A 25470-nucleotide genomic window follows, 5' to 3' on the forward strand; every position below is an offset into this window, starting at 1 on the left:
TTTTTCCTTCATGGTGAAATCTTTATTCAGTTTCTCTCCACAACTCAGCAAGTACTCATGTAAAGTCCAAGTTCACCTCACAATTATTTCACACTCAGGAAGCAAAGCAGTGCTTCTGTGGTATAGTTCTATATTTCTCCCAAATCATCTAAAAGAGGTTATTACAGTTTAGCCTGCAGTGACATGCTGCTGTTGTAATTTGGTGCTCTGTGATTATTTGAGTCTTTTGTTAATATTCTTTTGCTCTCAGCAGCACACACCTACAACTGTGTGTGTGTTGACGTGAGTGCTTATGTATGAATCTGCACATGTTTATGCGTTATTGTGGATACACATGGAGTTGTAGAGTCATGCAGCTCTTAAAAGTTAAGACTGTGGTGTTGCTGCCATATTCTCCTGCATTAGAGTGAGCAAGTTTTTTTTTAAGACTAAAGTCTTCAGTTTATCCTCTTGAAGACATAAAGCTGCACTACAATGATGCAAAAATGTCACTGACCTCCAGCTTCTTCAGTGGAAGACTGTGGATCTGTGGTTCAGTTATAATTCCTGGTATTTATGAACCATCTCTTCAACTCAATCACTGCCACATTGTCACAGAGCAAGAACAGCAGCTCCAGCTATACTGTAAACAGTTTCAGATTCATTTCCTATTGGACTTTTTCCACAAAACAAAAGGTTGAATGAAAAACTGCAGCATGCATTATCCATTTAAAACCACCAGATTCATGTATGAGCATCATATTTTAAAACTGTGGACATATTACCTCTGCTAGAAAACAAATTTCCCTGTATTGCAGCATGGCTTTTGAAATCTTTTATATCAACTCACTAACAAAACAGCTGTTTGATTCTCAGGACCCCCACATAAAACAAATCATGCTTGTGGTGATCTCTTTATTTGTAAAGGGTCAGGAAGGAAGAAGGTGAGGTCACTAAAAGAGAACAGCTGGATAAATAAAGGATTTGAAGAAAAAGATTTATACTTGGGGGATTTTTTCAAAAAGAAAACAGAAAAAAAAAACTATCTGAATTAGCCAGCTATCATGGTTTTCTATCTCTCATTATAGCCCTCCAGTTTGTTTTTCTCATCATCTCATGCTCATACACACACACATTCATCCTTTTCATTTGCTCTCTCTGAACCCGCATCTTCCTTAGGGGGTGGAGCTAGAAGGCATCTGGTGAGAGGGTCCATCTTGGAAGCAGGAGGTCACCTTGGCTAACAATTCTCAGTTCGGTCCAGTCACGCATCAGCTCGTGGATTTGTCCATTTCCATAAAATTTTGCTAAAACTTTAACCAAGCACAAAAGCTGCTGTGAAGGACCTCATACGTCAACTGTTTCAAATACTGGAAAGACTTCATCTCCTCCTGGTTTCTCTCTTCCCTCCCGCTCCTCTCCCTGTCCTCCCCTTTCTTGTCTTTCTTCCAGTTCTGAGGCACATGGGTAGTCTTGGGACTGCGAGTGTCTCAGTGACTCCACTGACAAGCTTCGGCTAGACAGGATGCTACTTAGGCTGGACTGGCGGGCACCTCTGGGGTGGGTTTCAATCTCCACGCGAACTTCAATGTTAGTTCCTTCCCTGTTGGAACCACAGACAGAATCAGTATATCATACAGAGATGTGCTGCAACTTCTTATCCTTCAAACAATTAGTCATTAATTCATTATAAGTGGAGTCATAGAGAACACCTTTGGAAACCACAAAGCTCTACAACGGGTGGTATGGTCTGGAATTACATTAAGATTCTTGGAATAACTTAACTTTAGAAAACCTGTAAGCAAAAGAAAAATCTAGAAGTAACACTTACTTCAAAAGAAGCGCTTGTGCATCCCCAAGCTTGCTGTCAGGCACAATAACCACCTCGCAGTCAGACTGGCTGTCCTGCTGGGTGTATCCATGGCGTTTTGTGGCTTCATCCAATCCTTCATATCTATATGGCTCCGGTGGTGTGGTGCTTGTACTAGGGAGGACGGCAACTTCTTGTACACCGACACTCACTTCCTGGACGCTGGTGTCACTGAGCGTTGGGTTCTTTTGACCCGTCCAATGATCACTGACTACATGAGAGAATAGAAGATCTATAAGAGAAGTTGAAACTCCATCAGATCAAATCGGAATCTGTAGCAACCTTTTACTCATGTACATAATTGAAAAGTTAGACGACATCCTTCAGCTAAAGTACAGGGTGACTGAATTCTGTACTCACAGCTGGCTAAGTCCTCCAGCTGGATTTTCTGTGTTTCAGGGGGCTCACTCTGCGGTCGACACCAGCCGTTCCTACAGAGTGACATAGGAACGACCCCGTAGACATACGTCAGCATTAACGGCACACCCACACCTGAAAGAAAAGAAAGAAGCAGTTATAACACACATCATGATGTTTTTTTCTGTGAATTGTTTTTACTTTCTCTGTCTTCTGTGCTGTAATTTAGTACTTGAACTTGACTGAGCTTGTATAGAAGGCATTACAGAGCTGACTGCTGTACTTCCACTAATTACAAATTTATGGTTGTGCTAATGGATGTCATATTTTAAAACTGAAGTCTTAAAGTGCTAAATAGCCCATAATAAGTTTATTTTTCAGTCTATTTGGTACATCAGTATTACATTACATTTTTAATTTAATATACACCAAATTTTCTCACAATGTTCATCACGTGGACTATTAAGGTTGTTTTATGCCATTTTTAGAAGTAGTGTGCTTTCTCATAGAGAATAAAGCCTCTTTTGGACATGGTTTTGTATCTATGCCAACATTTTACAAAAACACACTCCAGGACAGAGGACCCCCACCCTCTTAAAAACTTCAGACTATTCATCATATGGTAACACAGTGACACAAAATGAACACAAGAGGGAGTCATTTCTATATGTCTATATACTGGAAATACTGAATGATCCCTAAAGCTTTTTTTGGCACCCAACGCTGTTGTATTGTTTTAAGTACAAATGGAGAACAATGCACAATCCATATATTGGCAAGATTTAACAACACAATTCTGTCAAAAAAATAAATGATGTGCACACAGTGATGGATGGCCATTGTCCAAAAACAACATAAAAACATCAAACACTGGCACATAACCACAGAGTCAACATAAAATTTGCTTTTTAAAAATTTGATTTATAGGCACTTACTTAGAACGTTGATAAAGTCAAACCCCGAACATGAAGATCACCAGCCTCACTATGCTGTGTGATTATGCAACCTCAGACTTTAACAGGAATTTGGGAACACAAAGCAGAGTTCCAACCAAACAAAGGCACATCATTAACACAGCGAGAACACTGGACCACTATTGACTCAGCAACAGGGTGAAACCAGGGCAGGATGAGCCAGCCAACCAAACAATCCACACAGAGGAGAGCAAACACGATAGACTGTGTTTATGCATCTGTGAGAAAAAGAGAAACACAACAAGACCGGGGGATGTGTCTAACATATGAGAGGCAAAATGCCAGTTGTTGAGAGTGAAGACACAAAACTGAAGAGAAACAAAAAGAAATATGATGTAAAGAGATCCTGGCCAACAAATGAAAATGAACCAGGGATGTACGCAGAGAGATGCATGTATGAGTAGGTGATGATGTAAAACTTGTGTTTCAGTGTGTGTGTGTGCAAAGAGAGGTTTCATCAGAATGTGCTGCAGAGGAAAGCTGCAAAGCTTCTAAAGCCTTAAAGATTTCTGTCAGTCTTGATGTTACCTACTGTAAAAAGAGGTTTGAGGCACTGTGTGTACTAAAGACATCAAACAATGTGGTTTCATACAGAAATCTGAGCAAGTGAACATTTGCATGAGTATATTTATAAGCATTTTAAATACTTATAAAGTTCTTACTCTAATGCAAACTTTATGTAAGAGTCACGATCAATAGTTTGACATGTCAGAAAATATGCTTTTTCACTTTTCTATGAGAGTTAAAAACAATCCTCTGGCATTCAGTCCACTTTCAGTAGAGAAGATCAGTTTTGACTGAGTGTCTTTCTGCTTTCTGTTCAGTGTTTGTCACTTTATAAAGCAATAAAGTAATATATATAATTCATAAAAATGCACAAACACAAAAAGTAGAAAAGGAACCCATCTCTTTATGCAGAACTGATGAGATCTCTGCTTTGAATCTTATGCACTGAGCTTCCTTTGCATCACCACCAAGATGACAATGGGAATTTTTTTCTCTAGTTCATCTGTGAATTTACATTTATGTTTCTGCATTTTCTACTCTTGAACTCTTGAACAGCTTCTTCCCCAGACTGTGAAAGCCATCAGTCAAAAACATGAATCTGGCTGTCACCTCGTCTTATGGAGGTTTTGGAAGTGAGGGAGATGAAACCTCTCACTGGGAAAAGTTTGAATGACTTCACATTCCCTTCCAACACTATATGAAGATGGGGAGTCACTTTCTTTGCAGTTTTGAAAAAACACAAAATTATGCTGCGTTCCAGTTGTCTCGTAATTCGGAGTGGTCGAGAGGAGGTGAAGTCATTTCCAGGTAACTCTGGCCTTCATGCGTTACAGCTGTCTCCTCTCCCTCCCTCTGCTGTTGCTGGGTGTCTGAGAGAGTGGACATCACTAATAAGTGAGTGTGGGGAGTAAAACACAACGAAAAATACAAATTTGAGGCTGAGATAGAGCAAACTCCCGGACGAATTTGAAATTCTGGCCGGACGCACGTTTTGGCTCTCAAAAAGAGGACATGTCAAAGAAAAAGAGGACATCTGGTCACCCAAGTAAAGGTAATTAATTAGCTAAAGCTAACAGCACTAGCTAAAAAACAAGAACAAAAAAATTATAAAGTCTGCATAAAAAGTTCTTAAATGTCATTATGTCATTTGTAATTGTTTTATTTATGACATCAGTTTGCTTCTTTTTATGATTTATTAATATGTATTTTGTTTTGGTTTTTTTTTTTTATAAATTCTCAGAAAAAGACTGAAAAGTTGCTAAACTGAGTATGTTGTTTATATTATTTTTGCATGAAGCATTAGTGTGGTTTTGTACAAATCTTATAAACAGAGCAAATAAACATAATTAACAAAATGTTGAGCTATTTCTTTTTTTAGGTTTTAAATTGTGTTCATTGAATTATAAGGTGAAGAATTTTACACTGTGTTGATCATTAACCTAACCATTTTACCTTAAATGATAAAAATGACTTTTTTTTTTTTGTCCAAGCCCAAGAAATATGGTAAAATGCACATCTTATTCACAATGAAAAACTGCTTAAAACAATCCAAATTAGTTGTGCCTTTCAGAAATCCTTAAGGACAGTGTGGACACGTGATCATCTTTTACCAAAATGACAGTCTTGATTATGTACTACACTAAACCAGGAAACCTAGGTCACTTTGCTTTTTGAGCGCTCTCCCTCTCCTGTTTCAAGGACAGAGCATATTACATTTTTGTTTGTTCCTTACCCACAGTGACAGCTGCTATGACTGGCGACACAAACACTGACATCATCACCCCACTTGCCACAGTCAAGTAGTGCTTACTTCCTGAGATATTGTTTTTCTTACAACGGCCATGGACCTGGAAGGTAATAAATAAAACATAAATTACCTCATGGAAATTTAATTTGTGCCTTGTTTTTCTCCATCTCTGCAACCATTATCCACTAATAGATGCATTTTAACATGCATGAGGTTAAAGGAGATTGACTGTGAAACCTGTGAGCTGTCACAATGCTCTAACACAAAAACATACAAAGCTATTTGCACCTTTGATTTTAGTACACACCACTTTCAAAGCAGTACATGAGCAAATAAAAGCAGTGTGAAAATCAATCTGTTCTTTCATTGTTGGCATAATGAGAAGAGACTGATCAGTGAGTTACTGGCTGTTCCCGATGTCACTTACCTTGCGACCCATGTAGATTGGTATACCCACAATGATGACTGGGATGGCAATGCCCGCTATAAGGGAGATGACTACAGGTGCTCCAAGCAACATGCCCACCTGCCACAGTACCTTACGGGTTTGGGACCATGGCTTCTTCCCCCAAAATGTACATCCTGAGGGACTGAAACACACAGCAGACAAAACAGAAGAGATTTGCCATGTTTTTAAACAATGTGCTTAATTCTGGAGAAAAATTCCACCTTAAAACAAGCTCACATTGGCAAATGCTCCTAATCATTTGCTGTGATCACAACAACATCATTATCATTTTGTTCATGACCTCCCGAGCAACGTCAACTGCTGGAACAAACATAAAGCCCTTGTGAATGTGTGGTGGTGTTATTCTGTCTCAGACAGCAGTATGACTAAGGAATATGCAGAGAGGCCTTAATAAAGCAACACTCAGTTTGGAGGAACAGGAGTAACACTAGAACCCAAACAAGACCTAAGGGCTACACTAATTCTCAAAGTATGCAATTATGTTGCAACAGCTAATATCACTTTGGGACTCTCATTCGGGGCGGGGGGTATTATGATTTGCTGTGCTGCTCTGAAGTGGCAGATTTGCTTTGTGATGCTTAAAGCTTTGCCCTTCTGCAGAACGTTTGCAGCAATTTGCAGTATAAAAGGCAAAACAAGGTAAGGGTAGAGGAAAAGAAGGGAGGGCATGAGGTGCATGGTAAGCTAATGGTGCCTGTGCAAAAGGATAAATAAAAATATAAGCAGCTAACAGTACCTTGGGCAAAATATATACACAGTCCCTGCAGCATGTAAAAATGGAGGCTGAACATTACATAAAGCTGAATAACTGCAGACAAATCAGCAGTGACTGCCTTCAAGGACTGGAAAAATCAATAGAAGACTCGCTTCCTAAACCAGTGCAGCCATTTAAGATTGATGTGTGAACAAGCCTTTCTGACTGGCCCACATTAATAAACTACATATTACCTTACAGATGCAATAATATCACTGTATGACTTTGAGATTGTACATTGCAGGGATGCAGCTCATTATTATTGTTATTGCCGGAAAGTGCTTTCTTAATTTTTCTGACTGATCAGATGGTCCAGGAAAGGTCATTTTGACAATTTCATCTTGATATATATATATTTTTTGATAATATCTTAAAACTGATTTTTTTTCTGACTAATAGCCCACAGCCTTGATATCATGAATTTAAAATTAGAAAGAAAAATGGACAAAAGACCTCATATCCTCACATTTACAGTAAGAGGGTGAAACTACCTGCTGTTCAGCACCTGATCAATAAGTTAATATATTAACTTAATGATGTTGACTTAATGTGACTTTTTTCTTAATTGTAAAATCGTTACAGAAAGCCTGATGTGGACATCTTGTCATGTCTGTTAATGAGACTGTGATCTGGGTGTGAAAAGGATACCTGAGGTAGTGCACGTCAGTGATCTCCTGCATACACAGCCAGCAGAACTGACAAGCACACACAGTACAGTTCATGCGGTTACAGCTGCCATCATTGGTCTTCATTATGTAGGCACCACAGCGAGGGCATGCTTTGATCTCCTCTGCATCTGCAGCATAATTATTATAATGTAAGAGAATAGTTTTCCATATTTATTAATGAACTGAAATAAATAATTTGGATACAAACTAAAATTTGCTGAGAATATTCTTGCATTTTTCCCTGGTTAATATCAGTGTAATATCTCATTTTCAGATTAGGTGTTACACTAAGCTAACCAGCTGATTGATGCAGCCTTATGTTGCACCAGTAGCTCTGCACTTTTGCCTCATAAACATACAACCACATTCTACCAAACATCATTCAAATCCAAATGTATTGTAGAATGCAACAAAGGTGGTGTCCAGACTTACCTCCTCCAGGTTCTTCATTGAAGACATACAATGAGGAGGTATCATTACCGCCCGAAGTGTGGCGGGCTCGCTGACGCCGGGCCTGGTCACACGTCTGGTTAGGGTGCCACAGCTGCCGACAGTGGTAGCAGAACTCTGTGTCACAACCCTCACGGCCACAGCTCAGCTTCGGACACTCTGCACAGCCATAAGCTATCACTGCATAGCTGAAAAGAGAAAGTTATAGAATATAATGGACTCTTGCAAGACTTGTTGTCCTAACATGATTGTAAGATTGATTTCATGTTCAAAGACTATGAGTAGCTGCAGTTTTATTTATATAACATTTTAATGACTAAGAGTACATGTGATTAATGATCAAATACAATTTTAAGTGAATGATTCAAAGACAAAAACTACTTAAAAAGCTCCACCAGATTTTTTTATGCCATTTCTAACCTCATGATGCTTTCAGGTTTGACAGAATTGGACAGCTTGAGGCCCACACACAGAAGAGAAAATTACTCAGCTGCAGGTGTTCCACTTTGGTGACTGACTGGAATTGAAGAGGCTTTGTCTGACTCAAGTCAATCTACTGCTTTTTCGTAGAAATGACTACTGACTACTGTAATATTTCAGTCATATAACACCTATTCACACTGCCATTACAAAAATGTTAAAAGAACATTTTTAAAAAATTGTATCACTGTTACATGCTGCTGATATACCAAAATGTTTTACAAATTATAATTAATACAAAGCTTGAAGACCCCATCAGTTAAAATTAAATGTAAATCATATTATTATTACATCCATAAAGTCTCTAAATATGCTTGAAGACATGGTATGTGCTCCCTAAACATCAAATCTGTGGCCAAGCATTTTATTCTTGCAGTTCCCAAAATCAAATTTTCAGAAAGCCAAGGTTTCACACAAGCCTAGGGAACCAATCCTGTCATTTTGAAAGGTGAGATCTGGCGGTCAGTAACAGGGGCTTATCTAACATTATTAATACATAACCATCTAATTGATAACATTTTCATGCTCTAAAAGTCAATAGTGTTCAAGCAGAGGTAAGAAGCTGCACCCAGGCAAAGGGTAGAGATGGATGCAGGGGTAATTCATCATTTTCAAAGTGACTTTCAAAGATCTGTTTTAATAGAATCTTATTTCTGATAAAGAGTGAAGAGAATTTATGGGTCTGATAAATGGGGGAGTTTAAGACATCTCAAAATAGTGTTCTAAATTATAACAAGTGTTTGATTTGTGATTTGTGTTAAAAAAATTTTTTTTTATTTTATACATAGGGTAAATGTAAAAGTGAAGACATATGAGAGTGCCAACTATCAAACTAGATATGCCATATGGATAAGGGATTGTGTTCCCCACTGATTAGAAGAGAGGAGGCAGAGTTGAAAAAGGCTTAATTAAAGATACTAACACTTGCATTGTAAGTGACAAGAACAGATGGGATTACGAATCAGTACATAAAACAAGCAGCTCAAGATGGACAGTTTAGAAACCAAACAGGAGATGGAAGATTGATTTTATTTGGAGCTGTGCAGAGGAAAGTAGAGCGTATAGAGAAAGTAATGCTGAGGATAGAGTTGTATCGCAAAAGAAAAAGAAAAAAGGCAAAAAAGGGCTCTTATGTTCAGGTGTCAGAGGACGTGTAGATGGTTGATGTGATACAGCAAAATGCAGATGACAGAAAGAGGTGTTAGTAAATTCTCAATCTGGAATAGTGAGAAGTGTTTTATGTGTTAGCCTATGTGTAGTAAAAGCAGTTAGCATTATTGTTACACCTAAGTCCTGGGTTATATTCTTCAAACTTGCTTGGATAAAGTGCTGGCAACCAAAGCAATTATTCAATTATGTTTTGTAAAAACAAAATAAAAAAAAGAAGCCCAGCCCCACCCATTGTGCCAAATGTTGTGTGAAAGTTTTTCATTTGATGCAAAATTAAAACATGTTCCTGAGTGCAGGGTGAGTTATATTTTATATATCATATATTATGTGGAGTTACAGTATAACCAAACTCGCAAATAAAATCAAAAACATTACTTATTACTTAAACTTTCACTACTTTAATTACTTTTTGGATTGACTGGGCAGGTGAGGCATATTGAACATAACATATATAAAAACCCTAAAAAATTAGATTTCATGGGGACTTTAACACAAAACATACAGGCACTGTAAAGGACATACTGATGACTGTTTGTGAAAAAAAAAAAAACTTAATAAATGTGAACCAAAATCAAAACCCACATTTTGACTTTAATTCAGCTAAAAATTTCCAAAGAAAGATTTGTTCAGACAATGGTTTAACGTGATAGTCGTCAAGATTTATGTGCCTGCTAATAAATTCCTAAATGATCATTATTCAAAACTACCTACAGTAATACTACATGCAGTAATCAGCAAAAACATGGCAATATGAGCACACATAGATGCAACTGTGTGTGGACAAAAACACAATTTTTTATCACACTTTCTCAGAGCCAACATAATCTCTAGCTAAGCCTCTGTCACTAAGACCTAGTGGAATGTGTTTGTTGGAAACATGGGAGTACAAAGACTGTGATAATAACTGTGAAGGACCAGTTTACGTAAAATCACATTTCCAGGGTGCTTTATGTGAAATTTTGTGGTAATTCATAGAAATACAATTACCTCCACTTTGAAACATTTTCTTCTATATCTTCTAACAATATATAACTTCTCTTTATTTTTCATAAAGAACTAAGATCTCTTGTGTGTCTTTATATTTAATTCACCACTGCATCAGACATATCTGCTTATTGATTCTTGCTCCTTTCATTCATCAAGACCCAGCTGTGAGTACCGACAGTTGAGGAGAAAGTCTTCGCCGAGCCCTGAACCCTGATGCCTGTGTGCCTTTGATCACAAAAATCAGCTCAATACATGCACACACAAACACAACCCATTAAGATTTCCCATCAACGGGCCTATCTTGTTACCCATCCATAAACATGCAGTAATGAATCAGTGTCAATGCATGCTCCTAACAGCTTAAGCAAAGATAAGGGTTAACCAAGAACAACTTGCTTCCTGGTCTTCTGGGACTGCAGTCAATGAAAAACAAAAAACATCTGCCACAAATTATTTCTCCCTGAATGCTTTATGATGATGCACAAAATCAATGCTGCAATGAAATCATGTCGTAGCTGAGCTTAAAACATCTTTTTCTAACATAATTTAATCCATATTTCAGACAGTTATACAAATGGAGAACACAGTAAACTAATAGAAAAACCATGCAGAAACATTGGTTTCTATAGGTGCAACGTGTTTTTAGTGGTACTCTATGAGGTTGTACAAAAATGTGCATCATTATAAGCACAAAAGCTAGGCAATATGTGTTTGTTCAATTATTTCTCCCCTGTAAGAATATCAGTTGGTGTTGTTTTATACATCGTCTGAAAGCCTGATTAGTTACCAAGGTATCACTCATGGAGATAATGCTTCTGTCAAATCAGCACTGAGAGCGTTGTCATCCTGTAGGATGGAGTCCCAGATTCTGTAGATATCCACTGGCTCTCACTGTGATATGTCTGTCTATCCATTAGATGCCAATCAGGTGTCAGTGATACATCTATGACTAGCAAGTGGAACCTGAATGTCAAAACAAGAATGAACATTAACAGGAGAGTATTACAGGGGATTTTGGCACAATTTGGGAGGCACTACCCACATGCTTACATGTTACTCTACAATTCCACAATCCTTACCAGTAATACCTCTTTATGAAGGTGTCTTATAAGACTTTCCAGCAGTGTATAATACTATGCCAATTGGCATTATCAAAGGTTGAAAAAGGACGAAATAATTGACCAAACACATATTTCCTTACTGTTTGTCTAAGTTTATTATGTTATAGTCCAGGGGTCTTCAATGTTTTTCAGGTCAAGGACCCCCAAATGGATGCTGAGATGGACCAGGGACCATGATACAACTGACAGGCATGTGTACTAGGACCTTGCATGTAACTGTTAAGTTTGTTTAGCTCAGTGAAAATGTCATTAAGATATGTTTGGTTTGGTGACCCAGACCTTATCACGGTGCAGCAGCTCTGTAGCTTTTAGAGAAGTAAAAATTTCCTGATAGATGTGCACAATTTCTGCACACATAACAACACTGTTCCATTGAACCTCAGAGTAGTACAGTAGCACATCGTCTTCTTCTTCCATTAACACACCGATTAGAAAATAGACCCATTTGCAAAGCAGCCTTTTGATCATATTGACACCTTTCAGGACTGAATTCATGACATTTGACAAGTCAGCATTTAGGTCTTTGACAACAAGTGACTCCTTGTGTAGCATGCAGATCACTTTCAGATTCACATCCTTTACAAGGGCCATTAGTCCACTTTTTAAATCAAACTTTAAAGAACAATTCACCTAACACACATTGGTAATTCAATGTCATCTGTCTCCTCCAAAGTAAATCCAAACTTCAGATAATATTCTGTATATTTTTGGGTCTTCTCTCATTTTTGCTAACTCTTTTCTGCTGCTAAATCAACAGCAGGTGCCAGCTTGCCATTTGCACTTTAAGCAATGTTTTCTGAGATAGAAGAAATGCCTCTTGTGCTCGTGGAGTTTTTTGGCTGAGTTACAAAACTTTCAATTTTCACTCATAACAATATCCATACTGTTGGTATTATAATATGCTGGCCTCAGTAGCTGGTTGTTATGGAGGAGAGCTCCAGTGTTTTTGTTGGGATTATCTGGATCTGGTTGCACAAGACTCCTGGGTGAAGAAAATGACATTGTTTTTTTTATTAGTTTGTCTTGCTTATTTATTTTATGAAGGTATCCTCTTTTCAAATAATACTGGTGTGTGCATCCTTGTGTGTTGTATCTTAGTCTCTCTATAGGGAATAGGCTCTCGGCCAATCATGGGCAACCTGAAAGAGCTAGCATATAACATGCAGCCTCCTGATTGACCCAGTTATAGGGGCGTGTCCTAGTGTCCTCAGGGTTCTCTGATTTCTGCTGTTCTCGTCACATTTTACACTGGTGACTGCCGTACTGATGAACTGAATCAACACACTATAAAGTATTCAGATGATAGAGTTTTACTCACTTTATTTAACAACCCTGGGCTGCACCAGCAAGGTGTGAATAGAGTTGTTGAACGGTGTAACAAAAATGCTCTCCAAATAAACACTGTGAAGACTGAAGAAATAGTATTTGAGTCACAGTCTGAGTGCCAGTATATTTCCACTGTCATTCATGAAAAAAAATCAAGCAGGTACCATCCATTTATTCCCTAAGGGTCATGTGTGACCAGCTATGGCCTTGTAAGGTTGACTTTGAAATGATTTGTAAAAAAAAAAAAAAAAAAAAAAGAAGGATCTATTTCCTCCGATGCCTTAGGTCTTTTGGGGTAAATAAGCAAGTTCTTCGGCTGTTTTATACATCCGCTCTCATGTCCGTCCTACAGTATTATAATCCTACCTGGTACAAAAGTTTACTCATAGCGGAATGATCAAACTACAACAACAAATAAAAACATGCTCTAAGATCATAGGACAACCTTTACACTTACTCTATGAAACATCTTATCAGAAAAATATGCTGAGATCTGTCCAACTCTAAAGTTCTGATCCAAATCATGTATTGAACACAGAATATGAGCTCCTACCTTGTGGAAGAAGATACCGGGTTCCAAAGTTCAATGAAGTAAGACTAAAAAATTATTTTATACATCAGTCACTTTTAATACTAAACTTAGAACTGTGAGGAACCCAGTTTGTGCATTTATTCCATGATATAATGTGTATATGTGAGCAAATGTCATGTGTGTACGGTTTAAATATTGTTCTGTGTAAAACATCTTGTTGGCGTGACGCAAAGCAAATTTGGGTCTGACAACAAAGGTGTATCATATCGTTTAAAACGTTTACAACAAACCTGGCCCTATATATGGAGGATTGAATCCTTTTTCAAAGACAGTTTGTTGCACAATATATTGGTTGCATTAAGCTTTTAACCACATCAAAATAGTTGATACATGCAAGATTTCAAACTGAACATTGAAGGCTGCCAGTTGATCCGTTCAATAATGAGTCAATCATCCTGACAGTGGAAAAAATATGGGTGTCTTTTGTTCTTGACAACATAAAGCCAGATGTGGTATGATGGGGCTTTGACAAAGGCTTTTATCACACACAGTGGCATTATTTATTTTCTTTTTTTTTTCAAGGAAATGACAATGGAGTGAGTTGTGATTGAGCGACACAAGATGTCAACAAAATACATTCAAACACTTCAGGAAAGCTGTTAATTTGACCCCCACCCCCAAGCAGCTACCTATTAATAAATTAAGAAGGACCTTTTGAAACTGCAGTGTAATTATGTTGCATGATGTCAGGGGAAAAATGGGCAAAATTGATTGTTCCTAAATTTAAATGTTGGCAAGTGGATGCATAGGGTCAGCTCTCACCTGCAGTCAGGTGCAGGACACCAGCGTGTGTCTGGATCAGCAGCCAGAAAACGTCTCAGCTGATATTCCTCAAACCTCTCCAGCAGTGCCTGGTCATCCAGAATGGCACGTACATCCAGCGGTGCCAGTGTCTCAGAGCACTGTGGGCATGCGATGCAGACCCTGCTCTCCGATATCTCAATGCGCAGGTACTGGCGAAGGCAGTCAGAGCATGCCCTGTGGGAACAGGAGGTGAGTCGTGGGAAGTGGCAACGTGGTTGACTGAGTAGGCACAGTGGGCACTCTTCCAGGTGTTCCTCCAATAGCTGATCCTGGCTGGAGGAGGAGAGGGACAAGACGCCGGTGGAGCCGCTGCTGACCCCACCCACACACTCTCCAGTGGCAGTCCCGCTCTCGCCCACTTTAGCTGCTGCTGGGGAGCCTCCTCCTTCTTTTCCTTCAGCTCCAGAAAGCCTTGTTTCTTCAGCATCTTCTGCTCTGACGCTGGGATCCTGAGATAGAAAATTAAATTACCAGTGCTTTTCCAAATTCTAAGACAAGACAAGCATCTGAAGCTGCAGTCTCACCTGCTCTGGATGCCCACTTGGAGTCAGGGTTATAGCCACCTCCTCTTTGGCCCAAGCTTCCACAGGTCTCTCGGGCTTTGGCTCTGATTTGGGCTTGCGACTGAAGAAGTTTAGGAAGCTCAACGGCCCCGTCTGCTGCTTGGGCCTCTTCATGGTCTAAGAGCAGCAGCTGAGGGGGGCAGGCCAACGACCATGAGCAGGATGCAGAAGCTCAAATGTGTGTATGTGTATGTTTAACTTGTGTGTGGGTGGGTGAAACACGGTGAGAGCTCTCACAGCTCAAAATCTTGGTTGGCTATTTTGCTGCATGAGGGAGGAAGAGTGGGAGTGATGGAGAGGAAGACGATGTAGAGAAGGTAATCCCTGCCTGTGGGGAACATTGCTAATTTGGAGTCAGTCCGAGGTCTGATCATGTGGTGTACTTTGTCTCTTTTCAGTCTGTATTCTTCCTCCACTTCCACTGCAGTTCACACGGCGTAAGATCAGTCTTTAACTTGCAGACTGGCCATTATCATTTTTGATGATTTCTTCTGTCAGCAGTGCTTTTCCCTGGAATAAAAAACATATTTTGACTCAATCACAGAACAGGAACCAGAAATTAATTTTGAGTGTGCATCATCTTTGGCGTATTAACAAATTTCAGTAGAATGGCATTTTTGTGGTTCTAATGATTTCAAGCAACATAAATTTAGAAACCATCTTCTATATAATGAATATATCAGCCATCCTGTCAAACTTTATTCATTTTTTACATACATTAACATACTGTTTAAAGATCAATAACATCTCTGAATGCAAAAGAGCACATGTTTGCAGATGACACTGATATCACCTTGACTGTAAGAATTAAATCTCTTCGCTTTGTACCTCTGTGAGCACACACAGATAAAAGAGGTGCAGAAACTGTGAGCCACTCTGTTCACATATGGAAGGCATAAACCAATCTATAGTGGATTGTTATTTTATGTAATAAACTTTAACCACACATGAAAACCGTGGCCCACTTCCAACACTATATAACTGTTAGAATTATGAGATTAAATGCATGTGCATGTTCAAACTAAACATGGGAATAAAAGTTCCAGCCAAACTCTCAGTTGTGTCACCCAATTTTTCCTGAAGAAAGTATCATTTTAAAGAAACCTTCTTTTACTGAAACTTCAGATGGTTTGCTACACAGAAAAATCTGTAGTCTTCAGTAAAAACCACTGCCTTCTTTCTCCTTTTTTAAAAAGAAGGCAGTAGTCTCAAAACCGTCAAGTAAAGTTTCAAAACATAAAAAAGTTAGAAAAATCTGTTAAAGGACGATATAATGATTTTTTAAAACCCATTTAATGTTTAGAAACCTTCTAAATTTCGCACAGTTTCACTCATTTAAATTTCCTCACCATTTAGTTTCAACTATTTGTAATCATTTTAAGACTATTTATACATTAACAACCAACATGGAGAATATCACAAGGAACCTGCAGAAGTAGAGTCTTTAAAACTTTAGCATCCAATTAACATATTGCTGCAGCAAAACTGCTCATCATAAATGCAACATTCATTAAATATATAAATATATAAATCACTCAACCTCTTCAGGGGTCTTTGTCCATGGGTTGAGTTCTGACCAGACCTGAGACCGGATGACATTAACATAAAAGCAAAGCAGATACAATGTGATGTCACATAAACACTTCCATCCCATTCAAATACTGACTGTTGTTTTAAGCATCACCTGAGTGTTACTTTAATGAAACACAATTTAAACTGAAACACAAGGGTGGGTTTGGATCTGTGCTCATATTGCCTCAGATTCGACCAATAAGATCACAACCATGAGACACTCAAAGCAGATGGATGAGAGAATTGTGACTGGTTGACAGAAAGGATCGAGTAAGATGGAGTGTGAGGCAGAGAAGATGTGGTAATAGAGGGCACAGAAGACTCATTCTGCCTCCATTAGTCAGTAGCAAGCTTTTATAATCAGGCCCAGAGAGCAAAGAGGGCATGATGTGATTCACAAAACCCCAGACCAATTAAAATAGCTGTCTCCATGGTACCATGGCAGATCGGACAATAGAATATGGCATGAGATGTGAAATAATTAAAGATTGTCAGCCACTTTGAGGTCCTCAGTGTCATGCTGCGCAATTCTGTCTTTACAAAAAAAGTTAAAATCATTAAGAATCTTTCTAATAAGATTAAATTAATCTATTTTTTGTATAGATACATTTAGATTAATTGACATGAAGAAAGAAATCTGAATTTTTATAACATTCCAATATACTGTAACCTGCGGTCTTACACAGAGACTGAGAGTTAGAGTTGTATTTTTATACAGTCCTGTGGATTGCTAACATTTACATGAATAGCAAGCCCTTCCTTGAGCAGTACATCATTATATGTGGTAATTTAAGGGTAAAGACATTCCTGCTCTCATAGAGTTGGCACCATAAACAGATGCTTTTTGTTGATATTTTAGATTCACGATTTCTTTTATGCTGAAACTATTGCATCTCTGTATTTTGCTATGATACAGTTTTACGAACAAACCACTCAACAATTTATGTAGGCTGGAGCGTATTGTGCATTGGACACAGCTTGACATTAAATTCAGTTTGCAGATAAAACTTTACATACAATAAATAAATTAAATGAAAGCTTCAGGGTTGTTACCAAACAAGAATGTGTCAAGAGGCTGACCATCAATCACAGTCAAGTAAACTGAAAATTTGTTGATTCCTATAGTTCACTGGATAACCACCTGATCAATTACTGCATTCTTGGGCAATACAAAACTAACTTCTTGTTGGTGCATCAAACCAACAACATCCAACCTTAAAAATCGCTCATTTTGCATGCCATGAACATCCTGAGTCAACAGTGTGTGCATGCGAGTTCATTTACAATTGCATACATGCATACAGTATGATTGTAGACTGAAATATACACGGGCACACAAATGCATGTTGAAACAGCATGAACACTGAGTTGGGTGGTGTCCAGTGCCAGAGTCTGCCTCTTTACGCCAAAAGACACAGAGATAATCAAAAAACTGGATAACACAATCCATTGCCTAATGACTTTAAATAAGTTGTCAATATGAGAGAGTGAAAGAGGATAAAGAGATTAGCAGGCAGTGACTTTGGACACATTGTTCACATAGAATTTAGGCAGTACGGGACATCATAGCAAGAAATAATAAAAAAAAAAACTTTAAATGTGAAAGGTAAAATTACAACTGGAAACCCTAGTCCACTTGTACGTGATAAATAACATGAGATGTTGTTCTTAGCTGCTGAAATTAAATGCTTTTCTAAAGCTAATTCTTAGACAAATGGCTGCATGCATCCTATATGATGTTGACTTTTTACCACAAAAGGATTCTATGTGAGAAGGATGCCAGATGAGGATTTGAGAGAGTCAACTAACAGGGTTACCTAAAGGAAACAAGAATATTTTTGGACTAGTTTGGTTTCTTAGAATCACGTCAAATATTCAAGGGGGCAATTTGAAGCTCGAACGAGTCCGTCAGCCATGTGCACTCAAGCAAAGCTGCTGTTGGGCTGAATGCTTCTGGGTACCTGGATACACTTGCATTTTTTTTTTTTTTATCATCTTTCTCCGTGTTCTTTCACTCCAATTCCTGCAGAAGTCCTGCTAACAATCTGTATAGGTCATCCTTAAATTGGTACACATCATTATTCTGATCTTGCACTAGATCATCCAATCATCAAAAGTACAGAAGAACACACAGAAACTATTTTAACCCACATACGCAGTCTCAGGATGAAAAACTTCAATAAATACTGCTGTTTAGGTCAGTAAAAATGTATAAAATCAGAATGATTGGAATGTTCATTTTAATGGCACTGTTTCAGTCATCTCAAATTTGCAGTTAAACAATTTTGTGTATAGTTTGTGAACACATAATGCTTAAAAAGGGTATTTAAAGTATGCCCACTGGAAGTGATTAAAGTGCCACTGCACTGAGATACAAGGACAACATTTACATTTACAACTCCAAAAACAGTGTGTTAGAATCTATTTAACAATTTCACACCCAAATTAAAGCTTAACTACTAATCTAATGCTCTTATATCTACTGCATGAACACATATTTAACAATCATTAAGTAAAGGAAACTTGACCTCTCGCAAAGAATACTTAATGATGAGGCAGTCCAGAGGAAGGGAGTGGAGGAGAGAAAGGTCCTGCTTTCTTTAATGTCGTCCCTCAGAAAGCTCAGGGGAACACAGATAACAGCAGGAGGGAAGGATGCGGATGCTGCTCTGAAGGAGAGAGCACATCCACTTACAGATTAATGCTTTTCCTTTATCTTGACTCTATGTGGCTCATGAGGTGCTCATATCTAAATGCATAAAATGCATAAGTGCATAAAATAACATTTTGTTCCCAAAAAAACAAGTTCCAACACTTCATGTAAATCATTTATTTTAAAGTGAAGATGGGTGAAGGGTGAGGCGAAGATTAGGAGCATGCAGCTGCTTTTTTATTTTCTCTCAACAAACTGCACCTTGTTTTGTGGGCATAATGTGGCTTCTATGGCTCGGATTTTGCTGACTGTCATTTAATTCATTATTACTGTTAATGAATAATGATACAATGGGCTTTTATTGCATTATAATCAATAAACTCTTGTGCACTGCCCATGAACCTGAACATAGAAAAACAACATGAAATTTCGAATGGCTGCCCCCTTTTGACAGAGACTTTAGGGCACAAGTGGACGCAATTTTGTCATAATTTTGCAACACTTCTTTAAAAATGTAGATTATTAGCACCAGATCGGGCAGTTTGCAACTCCACACTCACATGTTGATAGACTGGTTTGGTTGTTTCAATGATCTGGATATGTCTGTATTTATGGACTGGTGGAATTTGTTGCTCTCATCAATGTTTACTGGATTACAGCCTTCCACTAGTTACTGGATTACAGTCTTCCACTAGTTACTGGATTACAGCCTTACACTAGTTACTGGATTACAGCCTTCCACTAGTTACTGGATTACAGCCTTACACTAGTTACTGGATTACAGCCTTCCACTAGTTACTGGATTACAGCCTTGCACTAGTTTCCACCATCTGAGTAAATCTATCCCATCACCACTCCTTATTTAAGCTTTGCTTTCTTTTGAGATAACTTCTAGCTGCAAATACTGATCATGTCAATAAATCAACCTTACAAGAATACATACTTACTAAAAGTGCTGAAGGATTACAAAGAATTAAAGGACCAGTACCAAATCTGTCAAAGATGTAAATATTCCACCTCCATCCATGCAAATATCTAAACTAAAAATTTAATTTAATGACCAGAAAACTATTTTAAGATGTGGTTTTATATGTGTTCAGATAAATCATATTGTATGAATGACAAACTGAATCCTAACCTGCTGCTCAGGGTTACCACTGAAGAGGGAAATGTATCAATCCCGTTTAACTAAATTAAGCCAAATTAGACTTATCTAGAGAAATGATCTGAAATAATAGGCTGCTATGATTCTGAAATAGAAATCCTAGATTGCATAACAGTCGGCTGTTTTCCGGTTGGGTTAGAACATATAATAAAGTAATGAGTTATAAAATCGACTTTTACACTCAATTTTGTCTTCTTGTTTATTGAATTACTTAATTTTTCCCATCATAAAATATTTTAAATTAAAAATAAATTTATAAAAAGGGACAATAAATCATGGCTGTTACAAAAGCATGTGGGTGGTTGGGACAGACGGTTGTACAGGAGGTGGACATTTGCTGCCAAGGCTTAAAACCTGCAATGGCAAGCTGCTAATTACTTTATTCGGAGCAAGAAATATGTAAATTGACCATTCTTAAATAAGCACCAAAAGCAAAAGAAAAAAAGTCACAAGGTCTAGTCTTAATTCGAACCGCAAAGCCTCATCTTTAATTTATTTCCAACAGGCTGAAGAAAACTGATCCCTCTGCAAACAGGCCATCATTGCATAATGTGCAAGGACAGAGGCTTGTATTCTTACTGTACTTTCTGACGTGATTCAGTGTGCTGCTTCACACCAGTCTGAGTGATGACCAAAGCAGCACACACACTCAGGCATGTTTTTACAGAAAATATAAAACGGGCAAAAAGTCTGTGAGAATTAAAGGGGCATTGATTTAATGCATAATTGTCATCAATTTTCCAAACTGTCGCCTGTGGCTTATAGAAGCTTTACTAAGAGCGTAAATTTGAAAATGCCTGTGGTGTCATCTCAGCCTTAGCTTTCAGACTTCTGACAGAAATTCTCTTTTACAGATGTGTGGAGTTATTTTTACATGGTATTTTTACAGCAGGGGAGGTCAAAGGAGCTGATGCTGTTGGTTGAATTGTGGTAAACATAAGATTCAGTGGTTTTAAAGTTTGATCTGTTCTAAAAGCCAGAATCTACTGATTTGGCTTTGATCATTAATCTCCAATGAGCACACAACTTCAAAGAGATGCAACAATAAACTGCTTGAACAACCTTTTAAAATAATTAGTTTAGAGAAGAAACTCTTCGTAATAAAGCTGACTTTTCTCCTAAAAGTGTACTATAATTAATCAACAGTTTACCTTAACAAACTCAAGTTACAGTTATGCAATAATCAACATAAAGTTCAGACTCTCATAAACAGAACTCTTTTTTTACAAGCTCTGATGGGCAACTGACTCTCACGATTTAGAGATGATATATCGACAGATATGGGATATTTATTAAAAGAGACTCTAACCCTTATGATAAAGAAAAAAAAATCTGTGCTTGAGACAAAGTATTTGGTATAAAATTACAATTAAAAAAAAAAACTCTAAAAACACACAACATGTATCTTTGCTTGTATCTACTTCGGTAAAAAAATATCTCATTTAGTGAGCAGGTCAGATTTGCAGCATAATGGAACGTTACAGCTCAAGCTGAGAAAGATCCAGACCCTCCACTCAAATCAAACTTCAAATCATGCTGCATTCACTGTACCTCAAAAGTGCGAATTCTAAACACCGGCTTTGCTTTTAACAGCAAATTCTCATCAGGTGCAAAATAGTTTACTTAACAAAGAAATTAGCTGATAATGCTTGACTAGAACATTTTTTAATGTTTCATACCATAATGAAGAAATATGACTTCTTGTTTTTATTGTCTGTGGTTGTTTTCCACCAGTTGGAAGCTGGAAACTCTGATTTCCCAAATAATAATAAATGCAGCATCAATAGCAAAACAACAGAATCTGCCACTACAATAAATAAATAAATAAATAAACAATGGTAAAAAGTTGGCCAAATGAGCAAGAGTTATTAAAGTTAACCTCTAAAAACTTACAAAAACACAGAAAAATATAAACAAATGCAATGAAAGCTACATCCATATTTTATAAAGCATGTATGCATTTTCCAACCTGTACCAGTTCAATCCACGGCTCAGTACTGTTTGTGGCCATAGTGTAGACAAGGGAAATGCAAGAGCTAGAAAATACAAATCACGTTGTGTGAGCTCTTGATCGGGCTATTTACTGCATGCTCTGTCACACAGTAACAATGTGCTTAACTATGACTTGCCCCCATCTATCTATCCATCTATCTATCCATGTGTTTTAAAAGCTATGTGTATCTAAATTAATGTTTTTAGTGGTGTTCAAGGCTGTACAACTCTGCTATAAACAGAGTTGTTACAATGAGGTTGTTTGGATGTTGTAACAATGCATATCATAGATATTTGGTTAAGACCCTAGGATGTTCTGTCAACTTGAAAATGGGGCATAATATCTCCTTTTTACAATATAAAAAAAATCTGGATTTGATTCAGCTTACATCAATATAAGTGAAGCAGTCTACCCTTAAGCTGCAAAAACTAATCATGGCAAACAAAGATATAAAGTATAACTTTACAAGCTGCAAAATCAACTGTTTTTTTCAATCTAAGAAAAGAGTAAGAAAGAAAATAATTACAAGTGAGCTCTGCAACATAAAAAGACCTTGACATCTACTGGCATCACAAAATCCAGCCAAGCTGAAAAATAATCTGCAGGTGAAAGACATATCATTGATCAAATAAACCAGAGAAATATAAAGAGCTTCCACACGGAGCAAACTAGTCATGAGGGAGGGTCAGATTAGACACGGCTAAGAAAAATATCTTAAAAAGTCAGAAAGGTTCTGGAGCAGTTTTCTTTGAAAACTGAATGACAGAATGAAAAAGAATGGAGAGGGATTAGAATGGCGTACATCACCTATAAAACATGTGGAGGCCGTGTGAAGGCAAGTCATGATTACTGATGATGTGACAGAACACTGAGGCAGTCGATCAGTTTAGACGTTTTTGATGGTGGAGAAGTGGAATGAACATGAACATGACAAGCAGAAAATAATAATAACAGTTAATATGATACAAAACACTTACATGTGCCTGATTGTGGAAAATCATCTCAAAATATTTATTCTACAATATTTTCACAGAGAAATTCAGAGAGGTTTTAACCATAATCTTTCACATCTTGACACTTTTCAAGTGGTTTAAATGCACAGTTTCGAGTGCATATGCTACTGCAAGAAATTTGTTATTTTAACTTCACAAGTGCCCTGATGAAAGATGAAATGACAATGGCAGATGGGATTATTACACAATCCAGAAATGCCCCGAAGCCATTTTCCTTCCTTTGAAAAGCCAAATAGAGAAGAAACAGGACAAATTTTATGAATTTCAACCTCTGCTTGAACCACACAATCAGCCTTTTTATCTTCTCACTTAACAGACCCCCCCCCCCCCCCCCCCCCTTTTTTTTTCTTTCTTTCTTTCTTTTTTTCTTTTTGTTGATTCATTTAAGATATGACACTTGTTAACAAGCTGTTGCTTTGTATTCAGTGGGTCGGTTTTCAACTTTAGTTCTACGTCAGTGAAGATACACCCTATTATTAAATAATATCTGTCCCCTGGACAGATGCCCGCATCAGCAATGCGGGTATCGGAGGCATAAGAGTGACCTCAGCCCCCACACACACACACAAACACTCCTGCGCTCAGTGGCATCCCTGACCAAAACACTCAGTTTCTGTACCATACTGTTCCAGTCTGAGTCTTAGTGACGTCTGAAAGCCCATAGTCTGCTTTACAATAGCCGATTGAATAACCACAATGTAGAGGATTAAATTTAAGAGGGCATCATATTATACAGTTGCAGAATTTCAGAGCAATGCTGTAGTCCATTTAAACTGACTGATCACAGCTAAAATCTGATAAATATTCTTCGGCCAAATAGCCAACAGGCCTATATATCTGGAGTGAAACAGGAAATGAATTGAGTTATAACAGCGGATAATTGAAAATAAGCCATGTTCGTCCTCTACACTTAATTCAAAGTTATTTCCACGTTAACGCGCATTATATTAATCATTTTAGGAGGGGTTTGTGCAGGACATCAGTGTGCTATTGCAGGGAGTGGCATTTTTAATAACCTACGTGGTCGCATTCATCTCTGCCTCCATGTATTCCACATGGACACGAGTTTTTACAAAAACAACAGTAAAACCGTCTGAATCTTAAAGTCACCCCGGGCATCAGATAAAAACAATAATTTCTATTGCGTAAACGTTATCTTACCTCCCTGTGCGACGCCGTCTCTTTGCAGCGTACGATTGACAACTGGCTCCTCCCCTCGAGGACCAAACAGTAGCACAGAAATCTCTCCCCTCCGTCTTCACCACCACCCCCGTATCCTCTTCTTTACTGCTGCACAGGAAACATAAGCTGCAGAGGGGGGCGGGAATGATGGTCAGGAGCGACCCGGAGCTGGAGCGAGACGCGTGTTGAACCGGATGGCTCAGCTGTGCGGCGGCCTGAGGGGAAGCACACTGCAGTGACAGGAACCAATGAAATGACGCAGAATCCCAGGATCCCCTATTCATGAATGCCCAGCGCCACGAAAACACATTTCATTTCACGCTTTTTTTCCCCCCATCTTTTGAATATTGAACCAAAAATAACACAAACAAGCATTTAAAAAAGATAGGAATTTAAGAATGAACTAAAATGTCCATATTGACGTTACGTTACTCAAAAAACATAAAACATGACAACATACTTATTCTCTATAAGATGCTTAAATTAAATTTATGAGAAGATCTTCATTTTGGCAGATAATATGAAATAGCATAGCACATATAAAATGTGTTCTAAACATAAGATATACTTTTCCAGCTTTCCCAAGTCATCCCAAATCATCTGATACAGCTTTTTAAGTCACATCTCAGCGCTGACCCATGCCTCACAGGTGACCCCTCTGGTCATATCCTTGCAGAATGCTATGACTTTTATACTGGTAAAGTGCACCTTTAGTTTTGGGTAAATTGCTAACAGTCCAACCAGCAACCAACACCATCACATTTCATCACACCTCCTGATGGACAACAGAAATGTTTTCTTGCATGTCAAAAACACATAATGAAATTTCTTTGAATTTACTGGCTAAACCGTGTATCTTTTTTGTATTTGTAGTGTCCATTTTGTATTAATTTGAATGTGAAGGTCTAGTTCACACAGTCCAGTTGCTGAGTTTTGCCTGCCACTTGAATCCTGTGAAGCATTCATGTATCTTCAAATGCTGTTAGTGAATTACATCAACACCTATAAACATATGCTCTGCAGCATAAGTGTAGTCTTTCTGTCCTTAGATGGTTTACAACAGATCAGGTTAGA

The 25470-nt window shown here is 38.0% G+C and overlaps 1 protein-coding gene across 4 annotated transcripts; it reads right to left on the bottom strand.

The window, feature by feature from the left end:
* On the bottom strand, positions 1 to 24478 carry si:ch211-278j3.3 (E3 ubiquitin-protein ligase RNF19B). 4 transcript variants are annotated; one of them, XM_041976355.1, is made up of 11 exons: positions 24376 to 24478; positions 15056 to 15328; positions 14780 to 14948; positions 14214 to 14704; positions 7758 to 7963; positions 7306 to 7453; positions 5862 to 6024; positions 5420 to 5534; positions 2210 to 2341; positions 1811 to 2081; positions 1 to 1582 (listed from the first exon to the last, which is right to left on the bottom strand). In XM_041976355.1, the coding sequence occupies exons 3-11, from the start codon at positions 14930 to 14932 to the stop codon at positions 1327 to 1329; spliced, it is 1935 nt and encodes a 644-aa protein (XP_041832289.1). In that variant the 5' UTR covers positions 14933 to 14948; positions 15056 to 15328; positions 24376 to 24478; the 3' UTR covers positions 1 to 1326. The 4 variants fall into 4 exon arrangements, with proteins under 4 accessions (XP_041832289.1, XP_041832288.1, XP_041832290.1 ...); XM_041976354.1 differs by adding an exon at positions 16359 to 16400 and having other exon boundaries at positions 14780 to 15328; XM_041976356.1 differs by having other exon boundaries at positions 1811 to 2060; positions 14780 to 15328.
* Between the last annotated feature and the right edge of the window lie 992 nt (positions 24479 to 25470).

Source organism: Melanotaenia boesemani, chromosome 22, assembly GCF_017639745.1.
Source record: "Melanotaenia boesemani isolate fMelBoe1 chromosome 22, fMelBoe1.pri, whole genome shotgun sequence".
NCBI classification, from domain to species: Eukaryota; Metazoa; Chordata; class Actinopteri; order Atheriniformes; family Melanotaeniidae; genus Melanotaenia; species Melanotaenia boesemani.